General features: G+C 41.2%; 1 protein-coding gene across 4 annotated transcripts in view; it reads right to left on the reverse strand.

Annotated features, from left to right (window-relative positions):
- Positions 1 to 1,890: 1,890 nt before the first annotated feature.
- The window catches only part of rc3h2 (ring finger and CCCH-type domains 2), a 45,770-nt gene continuing 33,781 nt past the window's right edge, over positions 1,891 to 13,879 (reverse strand). For 2 of the 4 annotated variants that reach the window (XM_074690334.1, XM_074690333.1), the window contains exons 14-20: positions 10,954 to 11,091; positions 8,615 to 8,779; positions 8,280 to 8,529; positions 8,115 to 8,201; positions 7,484 to 7,680; positions 7,231 to 7,394; positions 1,891 to 5,610 (exon numbers count right to left, since the gene is read on the reverse strand). In XM_074690334.1, the coding sequence (XP_074546435.1) occupies positions 5,460 to 5,610; positions 7,231 to 7,394; positions 7,484 to 7,680; positions 8,115 to 8,201; positions 8,280 to 8,529; positions 8,615 to 8,779; positions 10,954 to 11,091 (1,152 nt within the window). In that variant the 3' untranslated portion in view covers positions 1,891 to 5,459. Of the gene's footprint in view, positions 5,611 to 7,217; positions 7,395 to 7,483; positions 7,681 to 8,114; positions 8,202 to 8,279; positions 8,530 to 8,614; positions 8,780 to 10,953; positions 11,092 to 13,879 lie in introns of all 4 variants that reach the window. The other 2 variants (XM_074690335.1, XM_074690336.1) reach the window with 2 other exon arrangements.

The raw sequence follows: 13,879 nt of genomic DNA on the forward strand, positions 1-13,879 counted from the left end.
TTTCCCAAAGTGGTTGTTAAGACTCCCTGGAGGGTCAAGAAACTCTGATAGGGGGTAGCAAAATGCCTTTCAAAACCAAAAGCTATTTTAACAGTATATTTAATCAATTATTCTGGGAAAAAAGAACAAAAAAATGATTTTAAATAAAACCACAAGCTAAAATTACACTAGTGTCAGTTGAGATCGATTAATTTAGGAAACTAGCAAGATGTGCAACTTGGTTATCTAATTCACAACTGATCGGCTAATTTAAACACTTCAGGCCCTTCTTTCTGTTTTTGGCTTGGCTTGCTTGTGTATTCCTATGGCAGGGGTTTGCCAGTCTCTGGCTAGGCTGTTTTGGTAGTGATGCATCGAAAAGTTTTGGAGCTATGGCTTAGACCACTGCTGCAGGATGAGCTTCAGACAGAGTATGTTACAGCATGCTGCAGAAATAACATTTACCAATATTTCGTTTCCCTGGTTTTTAAGATAATCTCGAGTGCAAAAATATTTGGCATTTCGGTTGATTTTGTGTTAGAGGATTTTGAACAGTGAAGAGTATTAGCGTCAGAATAAAGTGAGCTGTCTTCTTTCTTTGATGTTCAAAGCAAGTCTTCTTCTTCTTACTATAATTTGTTCTGGACTACGAACTCCAATCACAAGTTACCCAAATAAGTAATTGATGACTATGAGTCCCTCCCCCTTACTCTTACTTCACACTGGAAGTGGGCATCATTTGATGTGTGTGTGTGTGTGTGTGTGTGTGTGTGTGTGTGTGTGTGTGTGTGTGTGTGTGTGTGTGTGTGTGTGTGTGTGTGTGTGTGTGTGTGTGTGTGTGTTTACAGCAGATTTGGGGAGATTAATCTCCAGGGTTCAGACTCCAAACCGCGGCAGTCAGCTGCTGTGCACACCCATTGCTTTCATTGTGTTGTGACCATGATGGCCCTTCCTGTCCAGCCAGTCAAGGCTTGTAACACAAAGCTTTCCTTTTCTCCTCTCTAACATTTTAAAAGCTGGTCGATACAGAGCACAGATGGTTCCACTCACACATACTCACAAATCTGCAGTTTTAAGGATTTAAATTGACCGTGTAAGTGACCTGTAATTCTTCTTTCACTTTGATTTTAAAGTGAGTTTTATAGATTTTGGTACCCTACTGTGTTTAGTTAATGTTTAGTTAGTTTAAGATAATTTTTGCATAATACGATTAACTACATTACATCAACACAGCTCCACAGTACGAGACAACGAAAGAGGATTTATGCACTGTCTGCCCCACTACTGTGAGGAGTTTTTACTTGTTAGTGAAACAGACTGATATCCAACAAGCCATCAGCATTATTTATAAAAACAAAATTTCAACATCTGAATACACTACCAAGGGAAACGTGTCAGGTGAATTGAGTAAATGCTCAGAAATTACTTTTTCTTCAACATTAAAAATGAAAAATGATCTAAAAGTGACGTTTGCCTATTAAACTATCTTAAGGGTAAACTTTTTTTTAACTTTGTTTTTGTTTCCTTTAAAAATTAAAAATAAAGAAACGGAGCAAAAACAATGGTGCCTTCTCCCAAAGGGAGAGGACCCTCAACGCCTCAGAAGCAAATGAAAGGGTCAGCTAAGAGAAATGAAGTCATTTGTAGGGGTTGCCAGAATTGACACAACCTTAAGGTAGGGGCTAAGACGCAAGTGAAGGACGCAAGTGGAGGAAGGAAGAATGGAACATTGGAGCTTTGAGACACACCCTTACACGTGCCGTAAATCATGAAATCTTTCTCTCCTCAGGGCCTGTAAATTGCCTGTGTTATCTACCAACTCCTGACACAAAGCAACATTCAAAAAAGATGACAGGCATAACAAAAGAGGCATCATCCTTTTTTTTTTTTTTTTTTTTATTGAAGCATGCATTTTCATGTGCTGAAGTCATACTTTTCACATTTCCATCTCTCAGTGCAACACAGAAGCAGGATACTGCTCAGCCAAGCTGTCTGTAAGTCAGTGTAATACAGATAAAAACACACACGAGAATCAGTCAAATGCAACTCAAACAGTCTTTTCAATCATTAACAGCACATAACCATCACCACCATAGATTGAAGTCACTTCAGTCCTGCATTACCCTTACAGTAAGTAAAAAGGGAAACCTTTCACAATGTGATATTTCCAAGGAAATAAATGGAATACGTAACAGTATTATTCATTACGGGGACGTTTTTAGATATGCTGTCTCTTTAAGGAGTTTATTTTCCTCATTCTGAAACATTACACAAATGTCCCAATGATTAAAACATTTAAATATATCTGATTATCACAGGTTGTATAAATGAGCGTCTATACTATAAGTCCATCTAATGATGGTGCCAGACTGTATACAATGACGGATGTGTACCATCTCTTAATAGTTCATTTACAATTCAATCGAACAATAGATTTGCAAATAAAATGTCTAATACAGACATGAATAGTCAGAAAACATCAGTTCATCATGTTTCACAATCAACAAACAGGCTTTTTCCATACAATATAGAATAATGACACACTCTCTTGTCCAATAAAAAAAATCTGCAAATTCTCAAATTCAAAACAAAGAAGCAGACTCAGAAAATACCTAGAATGAAAAATACCACAACAACCAATAAATGTGGTAATAACAATAAGAGTCATCATTTTAATATAACCTCTATCAAACAATAATTCAAATTCAAGAGCAAACAAGTAAAATGCTGCAAGCGAACTTCAGCACTTGACGTGGCCACACAGTGGGCATGTGCAGAACTCTTACAGCGCACGGAGTGTTGTATCACAACTACAGAATCATCAATACTCCTCCACCATTACAAGAGGGACTATATCGCATGCAGGATGCAGGAAGAAAACGAGGGTTTAAGGGTGCAGAGGGCCCCCCGCTGGCAGTGATGGGATGGGAATTAGTGCAGTGCAGTAATCCAGCACAGCAGTGCTCCATAGACACTTAAAAAGAAACAGGGAGTATCACCGACACATTAGCTCAATACTCACAATACTGTTTTCACATACAGTAGTGCCCAGCCCTTTCCCATGAGAACAGGAATAGCAAAGCCAATATTTATACAGAGAGGCAAAAGAAAACACAGGCAAAGTAAACACTGGCAAACAATATAATCATCAGTAAACCATTTATGCTTTGGATGAAAGAGCCAGTTATTAGCAAATGTAAAACAGGCAAATACCTTCACAAAAGATTTCAGTGATGAAAAGTGAAAAAGCCAAAGTAGCTGAGCAACTGAAGTCTTCCCTGAGCGTTTCAGACAAACAAGGACCTAGCCCCCTCCAATGGACTACAGCAGAACTACAAGAAAAGGATCTCACTCCTTCATCTCTGACACAGCCTTTCCCCGCCTCTTGTACTTTGCACTTGAGGAATATGAAAAGCTTTAGGAAAACAGCAGGGGCTGGTTGTCCGGTACTGTACACAGCATGGCACTTACATGACTTCAGAGGTGAAGTTGTAAACAGATGGGCAGCTGGGCAGCAAAATCCCCACAGCAGCTTTTTTTATCTCTTTAACTTAGAAATGACCCCTGCAAAAGACTTTCACAACTCTATGTCACGCTAAAATGCTTCCCCAGCTTTGGAGAGTGGAAGATGGGTTAAATACCCCACAAATGTTAATACTCTGCATGTTCTCTCCAGTCTGTAAAGTCAACACGAAGCAAACTGTACACAAGCTTCATCAGCAGCTCTGATGTCCTCTATTTAATAATAAGCTAAGACTGATGCTGAGAATTCACTGTAGTTTGTTTCAGAGGAAATTAAAGAGGAAGCTTAAAGGATCCAAATATTATCTGCCTATTTTACTCAATACAAGATTTCGGAGTGATTGTGATTGAAAATCTGCCACATTACACGAAACAAAAATAAAGCAGACAGCATTCTAATGATATGATGTTTTGTCTTTGAAATGTAAAACGTAGCACACAAACCAGAGTAACAAAGACCCTGATACAAAATACCCTGACACACAACTTCACAGAAGTTAGCAATTCATAAAAAAAATGAGACCTAAAAGAAAAAAAAAGCAGAAAAATCAAGAGAAGTGAATTGGGTAGGTTTAAGCTCAAAACATCCTCTGAAGACTGTAATACTGTGTGTAAAGGTGATTTAAAAGCACAGAAAACACCAAGAGCTAGAAAAATGTCACTTCCAGCAAAAGCCAACACCTTTCAATTCTGTGGGCAGGGTCAAAGGTCACATTAGAAAAACAGAAAGACCACCGCGGAAACTTTGTGTCTGCTGTGTGTGGGTGACAGCCTGCGCTCAAACTGTACTCTGTGGTTTGACGGGTGCTCTCACTCACAGACAGTGGGATTAAATGCCATAAAGACCACAGGCACACAATGATTAACTACATTGTTACTTGTCAAGAGTGATTTTACATTAAAGTGTTTTACTCGGGCAGTTGCTAAAAGGCTCAATCTCCAAGTCAAAAAGCAAAATCCGTGAAAAGAAAAAGAAAAACTGTGGTACTTAAGAGATTCAGTACGAGCCTGTTAAAAACATGAAAGGCAGCAGATTCTGAATGAAGTATCTCTGTGTGATTCCTCCTGACCTACACTGTAGTAATCATTGACAAAGATGTGACTGGGCCACCGCATTTTCATGATCACACAACAGTCTACAGAAACCAAAGGTCAACATTTAAGAGAAAGTTTAAACCATAAAAGAAGAGCTGTTTAAGTTACCAGAGTGCTGCTTCAGACCTCTGATATCTGCTTTTTGTTTCCTGTCAGGGGGTTTAAGCTTGTTAGTATTAGGATGTCTTCTTTGTCTTCTTTATTTATGGGAATATTTGAAAATTTTGCAAGGCATCAACAAACAAACATCAAACAGTGGATCAAATGAAGCAGCTGTATCTGGATGTGTGAGGGAATCATTGTGTAAGCTTGCTAATGTGCACAAAAAAATGAAAGTAATACAGAGATGTGAAAAAATAAATGAAATTTAAAAAAGCAGATTTTCATCATGTTAAAAAAAGATTTAAAATTCTAAATGGTGTTATTTTTCTGTTTCATGTTGCTCTAAATAGCATATGGATTTAAACTAATATTCTCTGATGGACAGATGATGTAAAGCTATATCTAAAAAAGCCAATCAGCCTGAGTCTTTTCATTAAGCCATGTTGAATTTTATAAAACTGGATACTGAGAGGGTTTTCTGTGAAAAGGCGGGGAAGCCTTTAAATAATGATCAGGGGATGAAAATAAAAACATGTTCTCTGTAGAGCTATTCATTTGTTAAAGTCTCCCATTTGAAGGCAGTATAACACTATTTCTCTGCTCTTTGCCATGTGGTGCAGCTGCTATTGATCCTTATCTGTTCATTTTTATTATTATTATTATATGATTGACATGTATGCAGGCTGGAAAACCAAGATCCAGCTTTGAGCAAGTAACCCAGCTAGAGCTCAGTGCAGGCCGGTTCCTGGCTCCAAGTCCTTTTAGCTCCCGTTCAGCAGCATCTCCGTCACTGGTGTTTCAGGGCAAACCCTTGTGGAAGAGGTGTCCCCAATTCGAGGAGGTCCTGTGCGCATAAGCAACTTGCCAACACCCAAACCTCCAGAGACCAACCCTCCAGGAGACAGAGACTTCCTGGAAAACAGAGAGTGAAAAAGAGGATGGAAGGAAAGAGGAGAGAGTGAGAAGTGCCCACACTGCCGGCTCATCGGGTCAAAGACCAGGAGGGATCCTGTGAAACACAGGCTGAATCTCAATGTCCCCCATAAACCCTGAGCCCTGGGTCCTTACAGATTTTATTGTGATCATCTGGAAAGTGTCCGACTGCATGAGTCTGCAAGGGCTCAAATGGTATAACTCAGATTGGGACTGCACTTTGACACTTCACAGAACCTGCATGTTATCATGGAGCTCACCTATAGGCAGGTACACACTACAGGATAATGGGGCTGGTTTTTGTCCTGGTTTATGATCAAAGCCAGCAAAGGATTGTCTGCTGTCTGCAAATGACATGGTGTGAGATTTTCCTGCGGTGTGGGGTGGGGTAAGAGTGATTTTGTCCAGTCGGAGCTGCTTTGAAGGCCTCTGATTGAGAGATAGTAGATAATGAACATGTTTAATATTTGTGACTAAGAATCCTGTAGTGTGTGGGGCGCTCTGAGAGGAGCCGAGCAGGTACAGCGTGTGATGTCACACGTACAGGAGCAACGCCAATCAAGACGATAGCTAACTGAGCTGACTGAGCTGACTGAGCTGACTGAGCGACTGACTGACTCACCTCCAACTCACATTGTTATTCATACAGTACATGTCCCCGCTGTCTCCATGACTGTTTTCCATCATTGATTTTTCCTTTTTTGTGGAATTTTATTCTCTGACATTTTAGAGGCCGAAAACAACCATCAATGCTTTTTCCCGTTTGTCTGTCATGTTTGTTTACACTGAAGTCATGTTTCACTACCCAAGATTTGGAATATTGAGGGTGGAGAAGCTGATACTCTGCTGAAGAATCTGTTAGTGTGTTAGTTTGCTCCGGAGTGAAAAAAAAGAACACCACACACACTTTAAGATCAAAGAGAGAGATCTTGTGTGATCTGTCTTTTGTTATCATCCAGTGTGTGCTCTCTAAATGTGTGAAGGTATGAAAAATCATGTTACGTTTGCCAGACTTAAGCAGCAGTATGAGTTGTTATTGGACAAGCTTTGGATTGAAATATCTGACATTCTACCTTTACACTCCTATAATTTAAAACAGTTTCTCCACTTAACTAAACTGAAAAAATATGAATATAAAAAATCTGACAGTATTCATGACACTGCACATACAGAGTGTTTAAAGAACTAAAGCTGTTATATACATTTATTCTGGCAGACAAATTTATGAAGCATCAACATTGGTTTTAATTTCTGCGATTCTTGTTTGTTGTCTCTCATTTTTCAATTTCCATGTCAAACGTTTGCTTACTCTGCCGTATTTCTGGGCTTCCCCCTCGAGTTTCTATGGTTTCACGTCACATTACAATGAACTGTGGGTAATTCCCTCACCGTAAGTCTACAACCATACTGACTTATGGAAAGGGTCACACCCTTTAAGGGCTCAGCTCAGAGAGCCAGCATGAGAGCTCTCATGCACTTTACAATTCCACTGTGGGACAGCCCTAAACCCTCACACCTTTTGCAGGGACACGCATCATAGTCAGAGAGTGTGTGAGTGTGGACATTGAGATTGGGCCTTCGATTACCGTGATCATTCACCTGAAGGCCATTTTTTTCAGCAGGTGAGGGTCCATCTTTTCTGAGGAGGGACTGTCTGACTGGGGGTGCTCCTTCACTGGAGAAGAGAGGAGCGGGGAGGAGCAGGAAGGTGAGAGGAGGTTGGAAGCATCCTGAGACTGTTGGGTGGTCAGGTCTAAAGAATCCTGAGAGGAAGTGATGGAAAAAATAAAGATCATGTGTATGTTAGGTTGAGTGTGCTTAGTTCAGCTTGTCTGCCTAGAACCAGACCAACCTGAGACTTAATTTCCTGGTGGTCTGAATCCTCCATGTCCAGTGCACACAGTTCCAGCTCAATGTCTGGACCAGGGTCAGATTCTCTCTCAGCCTGGTCTCGATGCTGGCTGTAAGTGGTCTGAGGGGCTTGTAGATCTGACACAATTTTCTCTCCACTGCTTATTGACGTGCGACGGCCGTGAAGCTCACTGTAACACCAAAACACACCAACGACCAAGTGAAACCCAATAAATCATCGCGCTAGGAGCAAATGACCTGGTGATGGCGGATAACAGGAAATGAAATGAAGGTAGCCATGCTAAAATGCTCCATCAGGAGTTGCGTAAGCTTCAGAGACATGAGCAGAGGGCTTTCCTGACACCTTTTATGGCTGCAGAGTGGGTTATTCCAGCCAGATAGCAGGTCTATTTTTAGACTGACCACAGGGAGGAAGAGTCCACAGAACAATAATAAAGGGATGAGAATGGAATAGCAGCACAGAGCTACGATAGCAAGGCTCACTGTCCTTTTCCCCACTCATCTCCATGCAGAATGGTTGTGTTATAATGTGTATGTGTGTGTGTGTGTGTGTGTGGGTGTGTGTGTGTGTGTGTGTGTGTGTGTGTGGGGGGGGGGGGGGGGGGGGGGTTACCTCTCAAGAAAACTGGAGTGGCTGGAAGAATCTGAGCCTCTTGAGCTCCACCTGTAGTCGCTGTGATCCAAGTGTGGGTTATAGTCTTTGGGGGATAAAAGGTATTATATGAATTTTCTTTATGTTATGGATAATGCAATGAAAAACTCAACATGGTGGTCACCTTTAAAGTTGATGGGCGTGGTCCTGGCACTGCCCTGGCAGGCTGTAGCTTGGACAGGGTCGGTGGTGTGGTAGCCTGTGCGAGCTGCTCTGGAGATGGCGCCCCACTTTGAAATCATAGGTCCCTCACTGAAGGGAATAATTGGGTCCTCATCTTTCAAGCGCCGGTACTGATCCAAAGAATGCAGCCAACGCTTCCCCACACTGCTAACGCCAACACCTCCTCCTCCTCCTCCTTTACCGTCCAGATCCTGCAGGAGAAACCACACTGGGTGTCAGAGAGAGCAGAGGCACAGATGCACCGCCTCAGTGAAGAAAAATTTCTCTTTGTCCCACCGAGTGCTCGGAACAGGAGTGAGCCGAGGTGTGTGTGAGTGTTTCAGGCTCGAAGGGGCTGAGGCAGGGGCCGATGGTTCCACAGGACCACGGAGAGTAGTGGGCTAAGCTTTCCTCTCCTCTGAACCTGCAGCCCATGCACTGACCTCCACCGCTCTCCACATGCTAAAGAAACAGAGAAAAACTTTTTACAGGAGATCACCTTTGATGTTTTTTATTTCATTGTGACATGTCTTATACATAGTTCACATTACATCACATCTGCTGGAGGCACTGGGACACTTATCTTCATAAAGCATGATAGAGGAAACTATTTCTAGCTGATTTTTTTGTACTTTTAATTTGGACACTTAAGTACTTTTAATTTGAGCTACTTTAAGGCTTTTATTCAAGTGATTTTTAGTGGGTGACTTTCATTTTTACAGAAGTATATTTCAGGTGAGATATCTGTATTTTTACTCAAGTAAGGCTTTCAAGTACTTTATACACTACTGAAAAACAAAGTAACAAAAAGCTCATTAAAAATATGGCCTACACATCCATCACAGATAGCATTAATAAAACAAAATAAATATGAGAGAAGATGAAAACTGTCTTCATTGACAGGGCAGAATCCATCGTATGTCAAGCTCTGTACCTGCGAGTGTTGAAACTACAGTAGTGTTTGAGAAACTGTTACATGGAGGCCATATTTGCAGGAGCTGTCTTATTGTGAGTGGAGCAGACAGGTCAGGTCTTCCAGGGAGAAACCCCGAATGATTATCTCATGCCAGTTTTTTTGAGGTGTTTGACATGTTTGATATTTTCTAATGCTTACTTCCCCTTGAGTGAGGTTGATATGTCATATCTGCAATGCAACGCTGGTATTTCATACTGCGCTCTGATTTTCAACAGGAACATCACGTGCTGACTGCTAGGATGCAGGGACCAGAAACATGGATACATACAGTTTATTTATCATGTATGATGGTATATAAAAAAAACAGATTCCTCTGTGTGCATAGAAACACAATAACCTGGATATGACCCAAACCAGGATTTATCCAAGTGCTCTTATTGTTCTATTCCTTGAACTTAGAAACTGATCTTGGTTTTGAAAGGCTGTGCTCCTTCAGGCCAAAAATAATCAATAATTTAGAGACTTCTTAATCTTTCTCAGTAATGAGACAACAGAAGTTAAAAGAGGTTAGTTTTTCAAACGGCCACAGAAAAGTTGTGAAAGTAAGTAAATTATTTTCTTTTTTACCTTCAGCGATGATAAATAAAGAAATACGTCATATAATATTTACCTTAATAAATCAATAATGTTAGCATAAGCGCTGTATTTACCATAGCTGAAGGTAAAAAAGAAAGCAATCATTCACTTACTTTTACAACTTTTCTGTGGCCGTTTGAAAAACTAACCTCTTTTAACTTCTGTTGTGGCTGCACTTCTGCTGTGTTGTGGCTTTTGCTTTCGTGTTGCAGCTTTTGCAAATCAGCTTACACCAGCTGGCCACCGTAGATAACAGATCTTAGTTTTAATATTTGTGGAATAAAATAAAAATTGTTTTTTCCCCTCGTCAACCTTTTATTTCATTGTAACTTTAATGTTATTCTACTTTCAACTATGTAACAGGAAGTAAAACTTTTATGCAAAAAAAACACACACACATATATTTAATCAGACTATAACACAGCACTGGAGTACTTTTTTGCACATAAGAGAAAAGTTTGCGTACACATATCACCTCGAGTGCTCATCACTTCATATTCATACTCTGACTGACTGTTGCCACCTGCTGCCAACCTGTGGGCAAACGCCAGGTATCACTAATAAAAGGGCTGATGGCTCATTAAACTGAGGCTCTTAAATTAAAGTGCGACACTTTAAACAAACACTTGAACCTCTTCCGCTCTGCACAATAAGAAGTCCATTTTAAAGCAGATGTCTTCATCTAAACATTTCTGACGTGCCGCTGAACAAAGCTTCACTCAGCTGAAAGCCTGAGTCACTGCTTGTTAAAGTCTCTCCTCTCTCTCATACACACACCCACACACACACCACAATTGTGCATTGCTATGATATCTATCACTGCAGTTGCTAGGCAACTATCTCCCACTTAAATAGCATTGGACACAGCGGAAGCACAAGCTTTTGGGATGGGAATTAAATCCTATATGTTTAAAACCAGCAAAACACACAAGTGATGTATTAATCCCTGTATGAGGAGGCTGCAGAGAAACTATTTACACACACTTCATTTCTGCACAGTCATTTCATTAGTCATAATTATATGCTGCATCATTCGTGTAGTTTGGGGTGTGAACATGTTTTCTGACAGATATTAGGGTCCTACCTCAGCTCCAAAATCAATGGTGAAGATAGGGGAGGACTGGGAGGGTCTGTTGGTGTTGTGATGGTGGTGATGATGGGCCCACTGTTCCTGCTTCCTCCTGAACAGATCCTCGTAGCCCAGAGGAACACGACCATAATCCTGTCAAAGGATCATAGATATGACAGGAAAGGTCAAAAAGGAGGACGAATACTTTTATTTAACAGGATAATTCACACATTTGAATCAACCGATTCAAGATGATACTCTCTGGTTTGCAATATATGTCTTTAAAGAGGGAGTACACTGCTTCTTTTAGGCCTCAAACTATCCCATGGGTAACCCTGAAGTAGCTTCACACGATTTACAGCTTAAAGAATTTCTCTTTTTCTGACACTGGTGTTAGAGAAAACCCACGTTTCACCCTTTGTTTTAGTTTCTGTCTCTTTAAGTCTCCCCACTCCGGAGACCCCTTCCCTCTGATTGGCCATCCCTCTGGAGACGTGTTGAGGGCGAGTCATGGGGAGACCTTCATGTTTAAGGTTGAAGACCATGTGCCTTTTTTTTTCTTTCTTTTATTTTCTGTTTGGATTGAGTGTCTTGAGCAGTTACCAGACAAATTCAGGGATTTCTACAATAAATGAGCAGAAGTAGGAAAATCTGCACATTTCTTATGAACATCCAGCATTGTAAGTTCACATCTATGTTTAACACCACCTCTTTAAATCGAACCATCTTTGGACCACTAAAATTGGACTGCAGAAAATATATGTTGCAGAATTCCTTTTCAAAAACCATCCACAAATTTCTTTACAAAGTAATTTTGAACAAAGCATTTGTCTGAGACATCTGGTAAGGCAAGAGGAGCTTTGTTTGAAGATGCGGGGGTGGAAACAATAAAAACAGATGTACACCATAATGCGAGCGGAAACACAACTCTTTGGTAGTTTTTTGAATCAGACAGAAGACAGGGTTGTTTATTGAAAAGCTGTTTTTTTGTGGTTAGGTTAATTGTTCCCACTGCAGGCTCTCAGGATGAAAGGCACTGTGGTGCATAAGTAAAATTACAATTAAAAACTGTTTTTTGACCTACAGACTACTTTGCTCTATCTGGCTCAGAGTGCACCACAAAAAATCTACATCTTGCGGACAGTTCCAGGTCTTACTGGGACATAAATAAACTGGATTGAACCTTAACTGTATGAACTGTATTTAACACTATATTGCTGAATGTCCATCCATCCATCTTCTTCCGCTTATCCGAGGTCGGGTCGCGGGGGCAGCAGCCTAAGCAGAGAAGCCCAGACTTCCCTCTCCCTAGCCACTTCAGCCAGCTCTTCCCGGGGGATCCCGAGGCGTTCCCAGGCCAGCCGAGAGACGTAGTCTCCCCAGCGTGTCCTGGGTCTGCCCTGGGGTCTCCTCCCGGTGGGACGTGCCCTGAACACCTCACCAGGGAGGCGTCCGGGAGGCATCCGTACCAGATGCCCGAGCCACCTCATCTGGCTCCTCTCAACGCGGAGGAGCAGCGGCTCAACTCCGAGCTCCTCCGGGATAGCCGAGCTTCTCACCCTATCTCTAAGGGAGAGCCCGGCCACCCTACGGAGGAAGCTCATTTCGGCCGCTTGTACCCGCGATCTTGTTCTTTCGGTCACTACCCAAAGCTCATGACCATAGGTGAGGGTGGGAACGAAGATCAACCTGTAAACAGAGAGCTTTGCCTTCCGGCTCAGCTCCCTCTTCACCACGACAGACCTGTGCAGAGTCCACATTACTGCAGACGCTGCACCGATAAAGAAGATGGTATAGAAACATACGTATTTCCTGTTGTAGATTTTGTTAAAGAGGTTGATAAACATCTCTGTTCCAAAAAATTAAATTTTCTAGTCATATTTTAATAGGTCAGGCTTTTAAGTAGGTATGGGCGAGCACTGGTATTGGTGATCATGAAGGCTGCTGATACCAGCAGCTGATAAATCTTACATTGCGTAAGTCCTCCTCACCAGTAGTTGGTACATTGCTGCAAGTTTGACACCAGGACAAATGTGCAACAGGTCCACTTTGAACAACATGAATGAATCAGGGAGAGTTAACACTTAAACCAAAGTGGTATCTAACAATCCTACTTTTACAAGTTAATATTTTTGCAGTATTTAAAACAGAGTCTGAGAAATTTGCTATGATTGAGGCTCCTGAAGAACCGTTAAAAAAGCACATTATTTTCCCCTGTTATGTGCACCTGCTTCATCTGAGGGTCCATTTCTTAAAGTATACTGCAGCACTGACACAAAAATGTTTATGTTCATCAGCTGTCAACATCTCCACCCTTTTCTACATGAGGCCGAGCTGTGCCCTTTCATCCCGTCAGATCTTGACTGTCCACAGCACATTACCAGACACTCTGTAAATGAAGTGAACTCATGACAGAGGGATGTAAATTTCACAGTCTGAAACAAAGCTGTGTCCTGAGAGCAAACACAAGAAAGAAAGAAAAACAGCTTAAGATTCAATCTCCACACATGGAAAGGTGTGACAATGAGAGTTTCGTAGTGATTTAGCCGCTGGTTGTAATAAAAGTCATTTAAAGTTATATTAACAGACTTTATGAACAGATGTGTCATTTCCCAGTCATCCAGAGCGGGAACAGTTGCCATGCCTGTGGCTGTAATAATTGGTGTTTCAATCCTACATTTTTTGCACTATCTGCACAGCGAGGGGCTAATCTTACTCCAAATAAACGCACAACAGCTCAAGATGAACCATTTTCTCTGCTGAGAGTTTGGGGATTTAGAATTTGCATCTGTTTGTGTTATAAACAATTCTCTTTGTCACATTTGGTTAACTGGCAAAAGAGCTGTACAAACTATATCATCCTTTCCTTTAATGAATAATGGCTTGATGGATTCCTAAAAACATCTCTTCGATATGTCAGCACTGCAGTAGTCATACAAGT

This window comes from Halichoeres trimaculatus, unplaced genomic scaffold (assembly GCF_033239565.1).
Source record: "Halichoeres trimaculatus isolate MK-OKI-2021-1 unplaced genomic scaffold, fHalTri1.1 fHalTri1_scaffold_16, whole genome shotgun sequence".
Taxonomy (NCBI): Eukaryota; Metazoa; Chordata; class Actinopteri; order Labriformes; family Labridae; genus Halichoeres; species Halichoeres trimaculatus.